This window comes from Mytilus galloprovincialis, chromosome 10 (assembly GCF_965363235.1).
Source record: "Mytilus galloprovincialis chromosome 10, xbMytGall1.hap1.1, whole genome shotgun sequence".
NCBI classification, from domain to species: domain Eukaryota; kingdom Metazoa; phylum Mollusca; class Bivalvia; order Mytilida; family Mytilidae; genus Mytilus; species Mytilus galloprovincialis.
In genome coordinates, this window is record NC_134847.1 from 59,464,200 (window position 1) to 59,480,428 (window position 16,229).

General features: G+C 34.6%; 1 protein-coding gene across 2 annotated transcripts; it reads left to right on the forward strand.

The window, feature by feature from the left end:
• The first annotated feature begins 5,420 nt into the window (after positions 1-5,420).
• On the forward strand, positions 5,421-15,575 carry LOC143047990 (uncharacterized). Of its 2 annotated transcripts, none has more exons than XM_076221383.1 (2): positions 5,421-5,770; positions 14,251-15,575. In XM_076221383.1, the coding sequence occupies exon 2, from the start codon at positions 14,288-14,290 to the stop codon at positions 15,380-15,382; it is 1,095 nt and encodes a 364-aa protein (XP_076077498.1). In that variant the 5' UTR covers positions 5,421-5,770; positions 14,251-14,287; the 3' UTR covers positions 15,383-15,575. The 2 variants fall into 2 exon arrangements, with proteins under 2 accessions (XP_076077498.1, XP_076077499.1); XM_076221384.1 differs by lacking the exon at positions 5,421-5,770 and adding an exon at positions 13,531-13,670.
• The last annotated feature ends 654 nt before the right edge of the window (positions 15,576-16,229 follow it).

Genomic DNA, 16,229 nt, shown 5'->3' on the forward strand with positions numbered 1-16,229 from the left:
AGGTAACAGGGTATTAACCGAGCGCTGGAACGGGTACATGCGCTCTAATGGGGTCATTTTATCTCTAAGAACACATTGTTACCGTCTGAGACCTGGACATAATTGAAAATCCTTTTCTAACAGGTGAAACGTATAAAAAAATGTATTATAAGCGAATAGGTAACGAATAGGTAACGAATAGGTAACAGGGTATTAACCAAGCGCTGGAACGGGTACATGCGCGCTAATAGGGTAATTTCATCTCTAAGAACACATTCTTACCACCAGAGACCTGAACACAATTAAAAAAAGATTTATTTCAAGGTGCACCGTATACCCCGCGCATTAAAAGCGAATAGGTAACGAATAGGTAACAGGTTATTTACCGAGCGCTTGAACGGGTACATGCGCTCTAATGGGGTCATTTCATCTCTAAGAACACATTGTTACCACCAGACATGAACACAATTAAAACACGATTTATTTCAAGGTGCAGCGTATACCCCGCGCATTAAAAGCGAATAAGTAACGAATAGGTAACAGGTTATATACCGAGCGCTGGAACGGGTACATGCGCTCTAATGGGGTCATTTCATCTCTAAGAACACATTGTTACCACCAGACATGAACACAATTAAAACACGATTTATTTCAAGGTGCAGCGTATACCCCGCGCATTAAAAGCGAATAGGTAACGAATAGGTAACAGGTTATTTACCGAGCGCTGGAACGGGTACATGCGCTCTAATGGGGTCATTTTATCTCTAAGAACACATTGTTACCACCTGAGACATGGACATAATTGAAAATCCTTTTCTAACAGGTGAAACGTATAAAAAAATGTATTATAAGCGAATAGGTAACGAATAGGTAACAGGGTATTAACCGAGCGCTGGAACGGGTACATGCGCGCTAATAGGGTCATTTCATCTCTAAGAACACATTCTTACCACCAGAGACCTGAACACAATTAAAAAACGATTTATTTCAAGGTGCACCGTATACCCCGCGCATTAAAAGCGAATAGGTAACGAATAGGTAACAGGTTATTTACCGAACGCTGGAACGGGTACATGCGCTCTAATGGGGTCATTTCATCTCTAAGAACACATTGTTACCACCTGAGACATGAACACAATTAAAACACGATTTATTTCAAGTTGCAGCGTGTACCCCGCGCATTAAAAGCGAATAGGTAACGAATAGGTAACAAGATTATTTACCGAGCACTGGAACGGGTACATGAACGCTAATATGGTAATTACATCTCTAAGAACACATTGTTACCACCTGAGACATGGACATAATTGAAAATCGTTTTCTAACAGGTGAAACGTATAAAAAAATGTATTATAAGCGAATAGGTAACGAACAGGTAACGAATGGATAACAGGGTATTAACCGAGCGCTGGAACGGGTACATGCGCGCTAATAGGGTCATGTCATCTCTAAGAACACATTCTTACCACCAGAGACCTGAACACAATTAAAAAAAGATTTATTTCAAGGTGCACCGTATACCCCGCGCATTAAAAGCGAATAGGTAACGAATAGGTAACAGGTTATTTACCGAGCGCTGGAACGGGTACATGCGCTCTAATGGGGTCATTTCATCTCTAAGAACACATTGTTACCGTCTGAGACATGGACATAATTGAAAATCCTTTTCTAACAGGTGAAACGTATAAAAAAATGTATTATAAGCGAATAGGTAACGAATAGGTAACGAATAGGTAACAGGGTATTAACCAAGCGCTTGAACGGGTACATGCGCGCTAATATGGTAATTTCATCTCTAAGAACACATTCTTACCACCAGAGACCTGAACACAATTAAAAAACGATTTATTTAAAGGTGCACCGTATACCCCGCGCATTAAAAGCGAATAAGTAACGAATAGGTAACAGGTTATTTACCGAGCGCTGGAACGGGTACATGCGCTCTAATGGGGTCATTTCATCTCTAAGAACACATTGTTACCATCAGAGATATGAATTTAATTGAAAATCCTTTTCTAAAAGGTGCAACGTACAACAAACGTACTATAAGTGAATCGGTAACGTATAGGTAACGAATAGGTAACAGGGTATTAACCGATCGCTGGAACGAGTACATATGCGCTTATAGGGGTATTTCATCTATAAGAACACATTATTACCACCAGAGATATGAACACAATTGGAAATCCTTTTCTAAAAGGTGCAACGTACAACAAACTTTTTAAAAGCGAAATAGTAACGAATATTTAACAGGGTATTATCCGACCGCTGGAACGGATACAAATGCACTTATAGAGTTATATCACCTCTAAGAGCCCAAATCTTCCACCAGAGACAACAAAACAATTGAAAATCATGTTTTAAAAGGTGCAACGTAAGATACACGTATTATAAGCGAATTATAAGCGAGTGATGGAACGAATTAAACAAGGTAATAGCATGCTCCGAAACGATGTACACCCTGCTTACATGTTTAACTCTACCACATTATGTAAGTATGTGCCTGTCCCTAGACAAGAGCCTGAAATTAAGTAGTTATCGTTTGTTTTTGTGTTACATATTTCCGTTTATTTTTTTGTATATGAAATACGGCCGTCAGTTTTGTTGTTTGAATTGTATGAGGTTGTCATGTCTGGGCCTTTTATAGGTGACTACACGGTTTGGGCTATGCTCATTGTTGAAGGCCGTACAGTGAACTATAGTTGATAATTTCTGTGTCATTTTGGTCTAATGTGGAGTGTTGTCTCATTGGCAATCATACCACATCTTCGTTTTTACGCAAGCGCTAACACGGTGATTTCATCCCGTCGAACCAAGATCCATCTTCAAACATACGGACATAAAGCAGTTAAAAGGTAGAACGTATAAAAAACAAGTAAGGAACAAATGCGTATCGAACATGAAGTAAAAGGATCGGTTGAGCACAAACACATATAAATAGGTCATAAAAAGATCATTTTACCTCAACCAATTCAGAACTATTACCATATGTAAGACTATTAACAACTAGATTTGTAATTGCTAGCAATAACGGAAGGCACCCCTTCCCCCTATTACCAGGTGAGCGACAGCCATTTTGACAATTCCAAAGTCAAAGAGAGCATCTACAGATGTCTAGTAACATTTTTGCAAAGTTTCATTAAGTTTGAACATTTTGAATTTTTGATATTTTTGCTGTTTCCATGGTTACGGCGGCCATTTAAAAAAAATTCTAACTTCAAAATCCAACTCTGCCTATGCCAGTTACCATTCCTGTAAAGTTTCATCCAGTTTGCGGAAAATTCTTATTTTTGAAATTTTTTACCTTTTTGCATTGTTTCCATGGTAACAAGACCTATTTTGGAAATTCCAACTCCAATGTTGCTCATCATTACTGTGAAGTTTCATGAAGTTTTGAGCATTTTTAGAATTTTGAAAATTTTGGTGTAGTTTCCATGGCAACATAGTAGTTCCAATGATCGCCAAAATCATCCAACACCTGTATATAGTGGGCACCTACATTGTTTTAAAATATGATGATTCTGAGTTGAAGCATATCCAAACAGTTCACCAAAAACCAAAAGCTCATTTTTTTCACAATTGTGCCGTTTCCATGGTAACGGCAGCCATATTAAACTATTCCATGCCATAATTAAAAAGGGGGAAGGATATTAAAAATCAAATAAGTAACGAATAGGTAACGAATAGGGAATAGGGAATAGGTAACGAATAGGTAACGAATAGGGAATAGGTAACGAATAGGCAACGAATAGGGAATAGGGAATAGGTAACGAATAGGTAACGAATAGGGAATAGGGAATAGGTAACGAATAGGGAATAGGGAATAGGTAACGAATAGGCAACGAATAGGGAATAGGGAATAGGTAACGAATAGGGAATAGGGAATAGGTAACCAACTTGACGCCCATTAAGATATCTGCGTTTCAATTCCCAAAAGTATATCAGAATACATGTACGAAATTCAATGATGACGAAAAGAAAATGCGAGGTGTGCATTAGAATATAAATAGTGTGAACGCGTTGTCACGATGATAAAACTACTAGTAGCTGAAAATGATAAGTTCAATAGATGTAGCTATCTGCAATAATTATCAGTGGAACTGAGAATAAATAACACAGATTTATGCAGGTACTAGTATAGTTTAATCTTTTATTAAAGAATGATGTAGATTTGCACAATACTATAAAGAAATATAATAGCATATAAGTTTACCAAACACGCATTTCTGGATAACCATTATCAGGTTTGTTTGAAATCAAAACTACAGGAAGTAAAAATGAGCAAATATCTCGCTGGCAGCATTATTTAAGAGTCAGAAAAAGAAAATAAAAGAAATCCATCATTTACAATATACCTCAATTATTAATTTAGTTTTAAGATTCATTGATTATTGGTGTTTGATGTCACTTTTAATACTATTGACTATATATATATCGTGGCGGTCGGTTTGTTTTTTCATTGGTGAAGAGAGCCGGAAAGCCAGGAGAAAAACCATCCGAACTTCGCTAGAGATATATGATAATACTGTAGATGAACTCATTAGACCAGTCGGCCACCGATAACCCGAAAATGACAAACTATTTGAAGTGAAAACAAAATTAATATAAATTTTAAGGAAGTCAAAATGTCATAAATATTTGGAATTTGGGGATATTTAATTCAAAACCCATGAAATATCTATATTCTTGGATATATTTTTCTACTATAAATTCAAATAAGGTTAAGAATGGCAGCACTACTATATCTTTTATACTACCCATTCACTTCGTTTTGTTGCAAATCACTGATTACATTGTTGTAGACCTTCAGGGTGATTGGGGAAATAAATGATGTCACTGTTGGTCTTCTTTCGATCGACAGGAAAACTAATGGGGATCGGTTTGCGGGTTGTGAGAGAAGTATGAGTACGTTAAATCCTAATCCTCGGATGAAGGGAGTGCCAAGCATTCTGCATGTCTAGAACCCTTGCGCCAACTCTTTGAGAAATTTGAAATACCTGCCCTACTCAATATATTCTCATTCTCCGGTTGTATGCCAAATTTTCCTTCCGTTATCCAGACCGACCCTCTATTGCAGAAAATACCTTATTTATTTTTGGTAACGCCTTGTCCCCTGAACATCATCAGAAATTTGTTTGCCACTGGAGGCTTATTGATTCGATAATGACTTTAGAGGAGTGACATACCTCGTGAAATTATTGCTTTTTATTGGTGGTGAAATCGTGGAATTTTATTGCAGACAATGTTATATAAACGTTTTTCTTAGGCATGTAATGAAAATGAATACCGCTACATATTTTTCGCGAATTTTTTGGTCAATTAAACCTTATTATAGTGTAGTTGCTGCTTGGTTAATATGAATTATGCGAGTTATAAATGCATTTAAGGTGATGTTGTAACACAACACTTTTCAAGACATACAGATCATAAACAATATATTCAGTATGATTACATACAGTGTCATTTAATTTATCCTTCTACACTTTAAAAAGACAATTGAAAGAGTATATAAATGTAATTTGTATTTACTTAACAGAGCGAACCTCTTAGAAGATTAAAGGTAAATCATCGATACAATGTTTCTAAAACAGATGATCTTGATATGTTACCCCGTAACAATAGCCCCCACCAGAGATCCAACATGGCTGTATATGCATTTCTGTTTCTTATCTTGATAGGATATAAGCTAGCTGTGTAAAAACCTGTCATGTTGACAGTCCAACTGACAAAACAGGATTATTCTTGATAAATATTTAGAAGAAGCTGTCATTCAAATCTTCTGTGGAAAATGGTAAGTTTATTTTCTCTCATTTTATTTAAATTATCCTGTGAATAAATGAAATAATTATGTTGGAGGGAAATGAACGAGCTAGATGCCTTCCCAGCAGCACCAAGTTATCTCTAGAATAAACATAAGTGCGCTAAGAATAAAAACATCTAAAACAAAGATTTTGTAGTCCGAAAAATTAATAAAACTTGGTAAAGAAAATCCCTATAGTCATTATGTTATTTTGTCTCTAGTGGAAGTTGACCAAAGACAAATTCACATTACATCTTTTATGTATCAAGAGATATATTAAAACCTCTTTCTCAATTATTAACATAAATTCTATCATCCTCTGAAACTGACATTATCAAGATGCTTGATTTCTTGATCGACAACATATTTGTTTCATTTGGAGGACGTGTTTAAAAAAACACACACACTATCGGTAATTCCATGGGAACCAACTGGGCCCCTCTTGTCGACTTGTTCCTTTATTCTTTTGAGGCTGACTTCATGCAAGAACTAGAAACAAAAGAATTTAGTATTATCATTTGAATTAACTTTCCGCAATATATATATATAGATGATGTTCTCCCACAAAATTTAGTGACTATGTTGAACGCATTTATCCCATCGAACTAGAGATAAAGGATACAACATATACAGCTAAGTCTGCCTCATATCTTGACTTACATCTATATAAATTGACAATTAGAGTCGGTCGAAAACAAAACTTTACGACAAAAGAGATGATTTGAGCTTCCCAAGTGTGAACTTTTCATTTCTATGTAGCAACATTCCAGCAGCGCCTGCAAACGGAATACATATCTCACAATTGAAACGATATTCCCGGGCTTGTATTCCTATCATTATTTCCTTGATAGAGGGTTGCTGCTCGCAAGAAAACTATTAAACCAAGAGTTCCAAATTGTGCAGTTGAAATCATCCCTTTGTAAGTTTTACGGACGTCTTTACGGGTTAGTTGACCGTTATAAAATATCCGTTTCACAGATGATATAGGATATGTTTCTGGTGTGGTAACTACAATCCCGTTCCCTTTTCACGAATGTGAACTACCAAATAAGACTATTTACCGGATTTGTAATACCATGAACAACACGAAGGGTGCCACATGTGGATCAGGATCTGCCACCCTTCCGGAACACCCCCAGACTTTGGTGGGGTTCGTGTTGCTTAGTCTTTAGTTTTCTATGTTGTGTTTTGTGTACTTTTGTTTGTCTTTTTGTCTTTACTTTTGTGGCCATGGCTTTGTCAGTTTATTTTTGATCTATGAGTTTGGATGTCCCTTTGGGATCTTTCGCCAATCTTTTTGAAGGCAGCAAGTCCCAGCATGTATGATTTATTTAGTTTGATCCAATCTTGTTTTATAATATTGTTTTTCAAACATACATTCTTTTCTTTAAAAATCCTGCACTAAGTCAAGGATATGGCAATTGTTATCAAATAGTCTGTTTCTATGTATGCTGGCGTTTGTATTTGTTTCGGTTCAGTGTTTCTGGTGTTCCATTGTTTTTCTCTTAAAGTTTATGTCAGGTTCCTATCGGTTTTAATTTGTAACCCGGGTTTGTTTTCACTTTATCGATTTATGATTATTGAACAGCGGTATACTACTGTTTTACTGCCTTTATTTTCACCAACAAAAATAGAGTGATACACAATCAAATTAACGATGCTATCACAAACAAATATATGTTCAATGATTCAAATCATTGTTAGAAAATTAGAAACTTAAATCGGTTCTTCATTCCTTAAATAATGTATGACGAATTTTGTCTATGTTTTTTTTTTTTGTTATTTGAATTTGTGCTTAGTACCGATTTGATGAGTGAAATCCTCTCCTACTGGTTTTAACAGTTTGTTCTATAGTTATGTTTTAAACAACTTCATATGCTAGCCGTAGAGTGGCGGTCACAAACATGTTTAACATCGCCATATTCTGAATATGGGTTCTGATCTGTCCAAAGTCCACAAGAGGGACGATAGATACCAGAGGGACAGTCAAACTCATAAATCGAAAATAAACTGACAACGCCATGACTAAAAATGAAAAAGACAAACAGACAAACAATAATACACATGACACAACATAGAAAACTAAAAAATAAACAACACGAACCCCACTATAAACTAGGGGTGATTTCAGGTGATCCGAAAGGGTAAGCAGATCCTGCTCCACATGTGGCACTCGTCGTGTTGCTTATGTGATAAAAAATCCGGTAAATAGTATAATTCGGTAGGTCACATTCATGAAAGGGAAGGGGATTGTAGTTACAACGTCAGGAACATATCCGATATCATTTGTGAAACGGTAATAACGGTCAAGCGATTTGTGATGGCGTCCGTAAAATTTACGAAGTGATGATTTCAACTTCCCCATTTGAAACTCTTGGTTTAAAAGCTTCCTTGTGAGCAGCAACCCTCTATCAAGAAAATCATGATATGAAATGCAAGCACGGGAATATCGTATCAATTGGGAGATATATACACCGTATGCAGGTGCTGCTGGAATGTTGCAAATAGAAATGGAAAGTTCACAATTGGAAAGCTGAAATCATCTCTTTTGTCGTAAAGTTTTGTTTTCAACCGACCCTCATTGTCAATTTCTAAATGTAAGTCATGATATGAGGCCGACTTAACTGTATCTGTTGTATCCTTTATCTCTAGTTCGATGGGATAGATGCATTAAACATAGTCACTAAATTTTGCATTATTTAGTGAAAGAACATCATCTTTTTAGCGGAGAGTTAAAGGCTATTGCTAACTGTCAGTTTCAGAGAATTTTTCGTTTGAATCAGATCCTTTACAAAGTATCCCTCCCTAAGACAAGATACTTGTATCTACGTTGGCCATTCTTTTTTATGAAACAAAGCAATATCAACTCTTTCAATTTTTCTTTTAGTTTGGAATGTGGAATACTATACATTTATTTCCCGTGTCTGAGGGAGATATGAAGATTTGTTCACCCAAGAATATTCATATTTCACGAGGACTCTGCCCGAAGGAAATATGATTTTTCGCATAGAGGTTAAACAAATCTCCATATCTCCCGAGACCAAGGGAAATGAATGTTTTATTCCACTGCCTATGCTTTGTTTACTTTCTGAATATCAAATATTAGTTTGAATACAATCTTTTTCTTATCCGCTAGTTTTTATTACTAAACACGACATACATTGATAAACAGTACGGATAACAAGTTAATTATTAGCCTTTTTTTGTATAAACGTCTGAATAAATTTGTACAAGAAAATGATATTTGCTATGTCTATTTAGAAAATAGAAAATTTAGATAATAAGACGTTTAAATTAACCGCACGCCGTCGCATGATTTAGTCCCGACATTTCAGAGGGGAATATTATGATACTGAGAGGGAAATATGAAGATTTGTTCAATGACACGTGGGACAGTCTCAACCAATCAAATATTGTTTAAACCATCAATATGTATAAACAGTGGAATAAAATGGAATGTGTAACTCAATAGTATTCGTTGGCCGTTTGAGTTTTGTCATATTGTTTAGGCCGTTGATTTTTGTCATAATTAATTATCCCACATATTGTCATACTAATTTCTTATGAATTCTGTTTTTTTTTAAATGCAGTTCGTTGTCATCTTTAATCTTTTACCGTCCTTTGGTCTGTGTAGATAGTCATCTCAATGACAATCAAATCATGTATAATTTTGAAATATATTTGTCCAACCTTGTCATATCGAAAACCTCTTTCGTTCCTTATACAGGTTTTTTTTCTTTTTTTTTTTTTTTTTTTTTTTTTTTTTTTTTTTTTATCATTTAAAAAAAAAAATGTTCATAAAGATCAGAGGGGCAAATATTATAAATTGAGATGTCATATATATATATATATATTACTAAGCGTCCAGTGGTGCATATGTTATTCATATCCAGAACAGTAATTTTAATATTTGAAAATATTGCTCACAAACACTTTTAACCGATTTCCTTTAACCATTTCAAATAAATTTAAAGTTGTTAAGCATTTGTTTATATTAATACTAGTTTTAGTTTATTTAAATCATTGTTTATATCTTTTCTATTTTATCATTAAGTATTTTAAGAATTAAAGGTACATTGAAACTAACGATATCTTGAAAAAGTAAGATTTCCCGAAAAAAAAATATTACGATACCATACATTTTTATCTAAACCAATTGTTTAAAACAGAGAGATTTACAATGTCTGAGAAGATTATAATAACTTATTTTCAAATTTAATGTTCTTTAAAAGGTAAAAATATCTTCAAAACTTTACTCGACATTTACAAATAAATTTATTATTCCGAAGCAATTGTATTATCGAGGACTGATACTCCACCAGCAGCGATACCGATTTAGTGGTGGTAAAAACATATAAAATGATATTCGCGTAGGTTATACATACAGTCCTATATATGAACCACGTACTATACGCTAGTCGTATGTTTCGTCTACATAAGAACCTTAGGTGACACTATAAATAAAACAGACAAACTCAATATAACGAAATTAAAGAAAATGAAAAGTTTCTTTTTAAAAAAATGTGCTTAATTTTGCTTAGACTATATCTATGTCCAGTGTGTGTGTAATACTGATAAAATATGTTTCTGGAAAAACCTACCATTAATACACTGGTAATCAAAACATTTGAAAGCAAACATAAAATGTTTTGCCTTATACAAAAATAATTTCAAATATAAGAACACAAATGGGTGTTTCGAGCAACCGAGAGGACATTTAAATTTAAATGTTTTCGCTCATGTAACATTAGTAACAGTATTTGCACATCATTTTTAACAGAATTGTTTTATCAAGATATTCAAACGAAAAACTATATAATTGATATGACCTTCATACAATAGAATTATAACCAGCCCTCGGATATCTCGAATCAAATTCAATATTAAGTAAACTTTTGGAGTATCTTGTTCCTTTAAAGCCGTGCTTTATAGTAAAACTATATTTTTTTATGAGTCTTCTTCTCGACATAGCGATGTTGGCTCAAGAAAACGACCCTTTTTTTGGTTAAAACATAAAAAAATGTGCAAGTTTTTCGCGGGGCGTTGCATGAGATTGCACGCGACCAACATTTGGTTAGATATGGGTATAAATTTTGATTTATAAATGATATGCATTTAGTAACGCTTCAACAGTGTGATTATTTTTCTAAATATTGACCTTTGTATTTTACAAGAAACGTATCAGCTATCTATTTAATTATAATTAATACAAATCCGTACCAAGGAATTAAAATTTGATATCATCGCTGAATACGAAACAATGTAAAGGTTATTACAATGGGTCTATCGAATTGTTTCGATCAAACCTCAGCGTGCTTCAACGCGATATCAAAATCCTGTAATTTGATTCTCTACTGTTTAACTACTTGTAACTTGTCAAATATATTCTTAAGTTCCCAGTAGGGTATGTTATTCATGTAAAATTAAAACAAACTTAAACAGTGGACATATATAACTACACTGGTTGCATGCATACAGGAATGTCTATAGAGCTTAAGGTACGATGTCTTTTTATTTTAATTTTCGATCATTTTCACTTAATATTTATTTTTTAGGGGGTTGATGTTCATTCTGCATTTTAGTTGCACTGTGTTTAGCTTGCAAGATGCACAGGAATATCAAATTGAATTTTGAAAATTCCTTCGTTGTCGTCAAAAAAGCAACGACACAAAAAATAATACTTTCTCTGTGTAGCCTAATTTTAAAGTATCGTCAACTTCAATTGATTTAGATACAAGAAGATGTGGTATGAGTGCCAATGAGACATCTCCCCATCTATTTGTTTAGAATCATGATCAATCATAGATCACAACAAGTTGAATAATACACGAATGACAAAGACTCTGGTTTGTGAATCGCAAAATCATTAAAAGCGCAAATGACGTTATTATTTATGGAGGAAGCCGGAATGGTAAAAGAGAACCTCCGTCCATCGGCAGGAAAACTGGCAATCATAGTCCATTAAGATTGGATCAGAACGCAGGGCTCGAACTGGTAAAATCAGTCACTGTTGACAGGCTAGTGGTACAGTAGTTGAATTTTAAAATTGGGAATAGAAATGGGGAATGTGTCAAAGAGACAACCACCCAACCAAAGAGAAGAAAACAGCAGAAGGCCACCAATGGGTCTTCAATGACATCGAGAAAATCACGCACCCGGAGTTTTTTTTTTTTTTACTTTGCTATTATATTTCCTTCCATCATCACGAAAGGACTTTAGGTCACAGTTCTTTTATAGAGAATTCTACTCTATGAAGCATCAACTTATTTTAGACTTATGTTATAACCATGCTTAGACAGAACATAAGGTACCCGATTCGTTCCACGGCAAATTTTAACGAGTTTCTTTTGTTTTTAATTGGTTGACAAATGTTTTATTGCGCTCTATTTAATGTGTGTTTCTGGCAGTCAAAAACGGTCAAATCAAAAACAGCTTGTAGAAACTCGTTCAATATTATAGTACAAATGCATTATTTTTTTATTGTCAAATCACAGGTACTTGTCTCAGAAAAAAATTTCCTATATACCTTTATATAATATGTTATATTAAGGTAAATAGGATTTTTTTCTGAGACTAGTGCCTGTGTATCAAATGATAAATTTAGAACCAATGATGTCAATTCTGGTTTGAATATGATTTCAATCAGCATTCTAAATTTTGGCACCTCGATAAATCAGCGTGCGACCGCTGGTTGCAATTTGGCCGCTCCGGTTCCAGGGTAGAATCCTTGAACAAGTCAAAATATGAAAAAAACAAGAGGCTGTCAAATAGACAGCAAATGATTTTCCTGCAAGAAAATGATATTTGGAAATCTGAACCCCCCAAACAGGATCAAGTAATGAAAATAAATTAACTTTTGTCGTTTACGGAAATGAAAAGGTAAAACTGATCTATTTATTACAAGTGATATAATATTGGAATTTGAGAAGGTATATAAGTGCAACAAACACATTTGTTCAGCTGGGATGGGTAAGAATAAGAAGTCATGAAGTAAAAATGATTAAAGAAATATGTTAATGAGATTATAACCTTATTTGATATAAAACCAGAGAATTTTGTGGTAACTCCGATAAATTTCCAGAAACAAACTTCCAAACAGCAACTCTACAACGATAAAAGCAAAATTTGAATTTGAAAAGATTTCGTCAAAGCGTTATATCTAGTGATTGCACGGACAACACTATAAATAAGTATCGCTTTTGAAAGGTCTACAATTCAACAACGATAAAAACTTAAAATCGTGAAAAATCGAGCATGCCCTTCATGTATTCACATGAAACAACATATCTTAATTTGAACAGATTTCGTCAAAGCGATTTTATGTATAACTGGACGGACACTGTTTGGCAGTCGCCCGCCTCAGCCGTTCGCCCACCGTACATCCCCAAATCAATAACCGATTTTACCTTTGAAAATTAAATGCAAAGACGTTTTGGAAATCACATCTTAAACATGACACTAATCATGTACTATATATAATGCCAATGTAAGGACATTTTTACAAGAGCGATTTAAATACTTTGTGGTAGATGCTATCGGCATTCATCAAGTTGTGTTTAAACCAATGACAATATATCACCATTATCTATATAATAAGTATAGATTTATATTCCCAGGGTGGAATCCGAGGATTGTGATTTGTTTCTTCATGTGTTTTGTTTAAGTATAGATTGCATGATAAGATAGGAGAGATAACAAGATCTTACATCTATCAAATCTCATTGTCCAGATCATTAAAAAAATATCTACCCCAATAACAGTCCGGTTTATATAAACCTAACGATGTATAAATAATAAATGTATTTGAAAATCCATTTGGACATTTTTTTTAAAGAAATAAACTTGAGAATTTAAGATTACTTAGTTTGTAATTTGGATAAGTTCGTTAGAGGTCAGTATTTTTGACACGTTTTCTTCCTCATTCTGAGTTCGTATAGCCTTTAGTTTATTGATATGTTTTACGTAAACAATCTTCCCTTAGTACAGCATACAAAAAAATAAAAACAACGCAAACGGCTTCAGGCTAATGCTGACTGGTCAAGATCAATGACTGGTACAGTCAAAACCAAAATGGATCGTTCGACTGTAACAAAACATTAATTTAAACTAAAGTTATCGAGATAAAAACATTTCGATGTCATTTTTCGAGAAAGTTATGACCATGACAATCATTTTATCATTTACTGTAATTCAAGGTATCACAAACATCATTTTGAAATTTTTAATATTCAACCAAGTTGTTAATTTTTACAAAACTTTTATACAACATATCTTCAGCGTTGTGTCCTACTCCTTAGGCGCGCTAAACTTCATATCTTCAGACATTGAATGCGCCACTAACCCAAATGTAAAATAGAACTTTGTTTGTTCTAGTCCAACTTGTAAAACCTGTAAAATCAGGAGAATATAATATTTTGAAAAATTACTATTTAAAAAACATATTGATTCAATTAAATGTTTTCCTCTTGCAGGCTTTCAACGAAGATAATTCTCGGAGAAGACATCGAGATGAACAGTGAGCTTGTCAAACTGAACAAAACCGCTAAAAAGAGAAGTCAAATAGAGCAGCTTCTTATGGTAGATCATAGTGATATCTATTTTGAAAATGAAAAACTTGGAGATAGACTAAATCGTTATTTGCACGCACTTCGCAAAGATCATCTCAAAAATGTTATTCTAAGAGACACTGAAATAAAACAATTAAATAGGGAACTCGAGACTTTATCAGCTATTTTAAGGACTTCGGAAATAGGTAGAAAAATACGGGAGAGAGCTGAGGCTGATGAAGAGGAGGAAGCTAAACTAAACAAATATCAAGCTGAACCGACTGAATCTGAGAGAGTCAGTATTTTAAAACGACGTTTAAGGGCACTGACGCCTGATCTCTCTGACTTCAAATCTTATGAAGAGCGACATAACAAAGTAAGAATCAAAAGTAGTTTAGAAATTTTTCAAGAAGAACCACGTATTCCGAAGACGAGAACTCCGTCTCCAGATAGCGAAAAGGAAAACGAAAAAAGAACAACTATCCAACCTCATCCTCCGCACACAGTCCGATCTCACTCAGACTTATCAGGATTAAACCGACATCGAAAATTAAAGGAACGAATTGATACATCAGACTTCCCAGAAGAGTGGTTCACTACAGTTGTTCCTGCGTCTGACGCAGTGATTGCACGTGTCCGACGTCATAAATCAGCTCCGCTTCACCAACAGTTGAAAATGTTAAGAGCGAAAAAGAAACCGGAGGAAACGAACGAGGAAGAAGAGTCTGAAATTAAAGAAGACGAAGACACAAATGAAGAAGTTCAAGGACTTAAAGTCATATGTGATACACCGGTTAGGCCGGTTGTCATGTCGTTAAGGCAACTGAAGGAAATTGCTAATATAGACAACCTTGCTGAAAAAGTGCCAAATAAGTTTGAAGATTTAAAGATAAAGCGTCTAGAGAGAGCAAAAGTTCATTTTGACAAATTGGAATCACGGTGTAGGAGATTTGTTCAAGATATAATGAGACAAAATGAAAAAGATATGGAGGATCTTAAAAAGCCGGTTCCTCCAAAATCTCCTAAAAGGAAGCCATCAATATTGCCACCATCTTGATTATTACAGTATAAACTGTTTCATGTGTTCGAATTTTTGGTGGTGGGATTTAAGATATATGGTCTGTTAAGTACCGTAGATATGGTAGCTAATGGACTGATTCATTTAAAAAATACCCATAATATTTCATTTTGATCAGAATGTTGTTTTTATACTTCTCATACAAAATAATCGAATAATCTTCAATCAGTCACTTCTTTTTGAGAATGTTGAAACGGCCTTTTGTCAAGTTTCAAAACGACAATCTCGCGTTTAATAACCCTTGCAACAACTCTCTGATGGCTATGAAAGTAATGAGTTTTTGATCCTCTCCAACATGTCCTGTCTTTTCTGTGGCATCACGAACATCCCGAGATTCATCCCGTTGAACATTCCATTTGTAGGAACGATTTTGTAGTCCCAGGAATATACATGACATATTTTCCTACGGACGTTTAGCATTGTCACTTGCCTACTATTCGTCTCGTTATTCCAAAATATTTAGCCTGCACTAAACAGCTGTCACATCATAGAGGTATGAAGAATTTTTTCGAGCTGTTCGTACTTTTAAAAAATGCTTTTTTTCCCCGGTTTCATTGCTTTGTACTTACGATCAACGTTTACGGAACACAAGTCCGCCACATTCACTTTTGTGGCAAAAGTATCTCATTGATTACTTATGCTGAGTTCACACGTAATTCGAATTCGATTCGCATTAACTAATTCGAATTAGTTTAATACGCATTCGTCCTAACGTCAATTCTAATTCGAATTGCAATTCGCTTTACTGTCCAAAAGAGGGACGAAAGATACCAAAGGGACAGTCAAACTCATAAATCTAAAACAAACTGACAACGCCATGGCTAAA

Bases quoted from the DNA above. Each gene is read 5' to 3' on its own strand.
- LOC143047990 (XM_076221383.1), top strand. From the start codon at position 14,288: ATGAACAGTGAGCTTGTCAAACTGAACAAAACCGCTAAAAAGAGAAGT.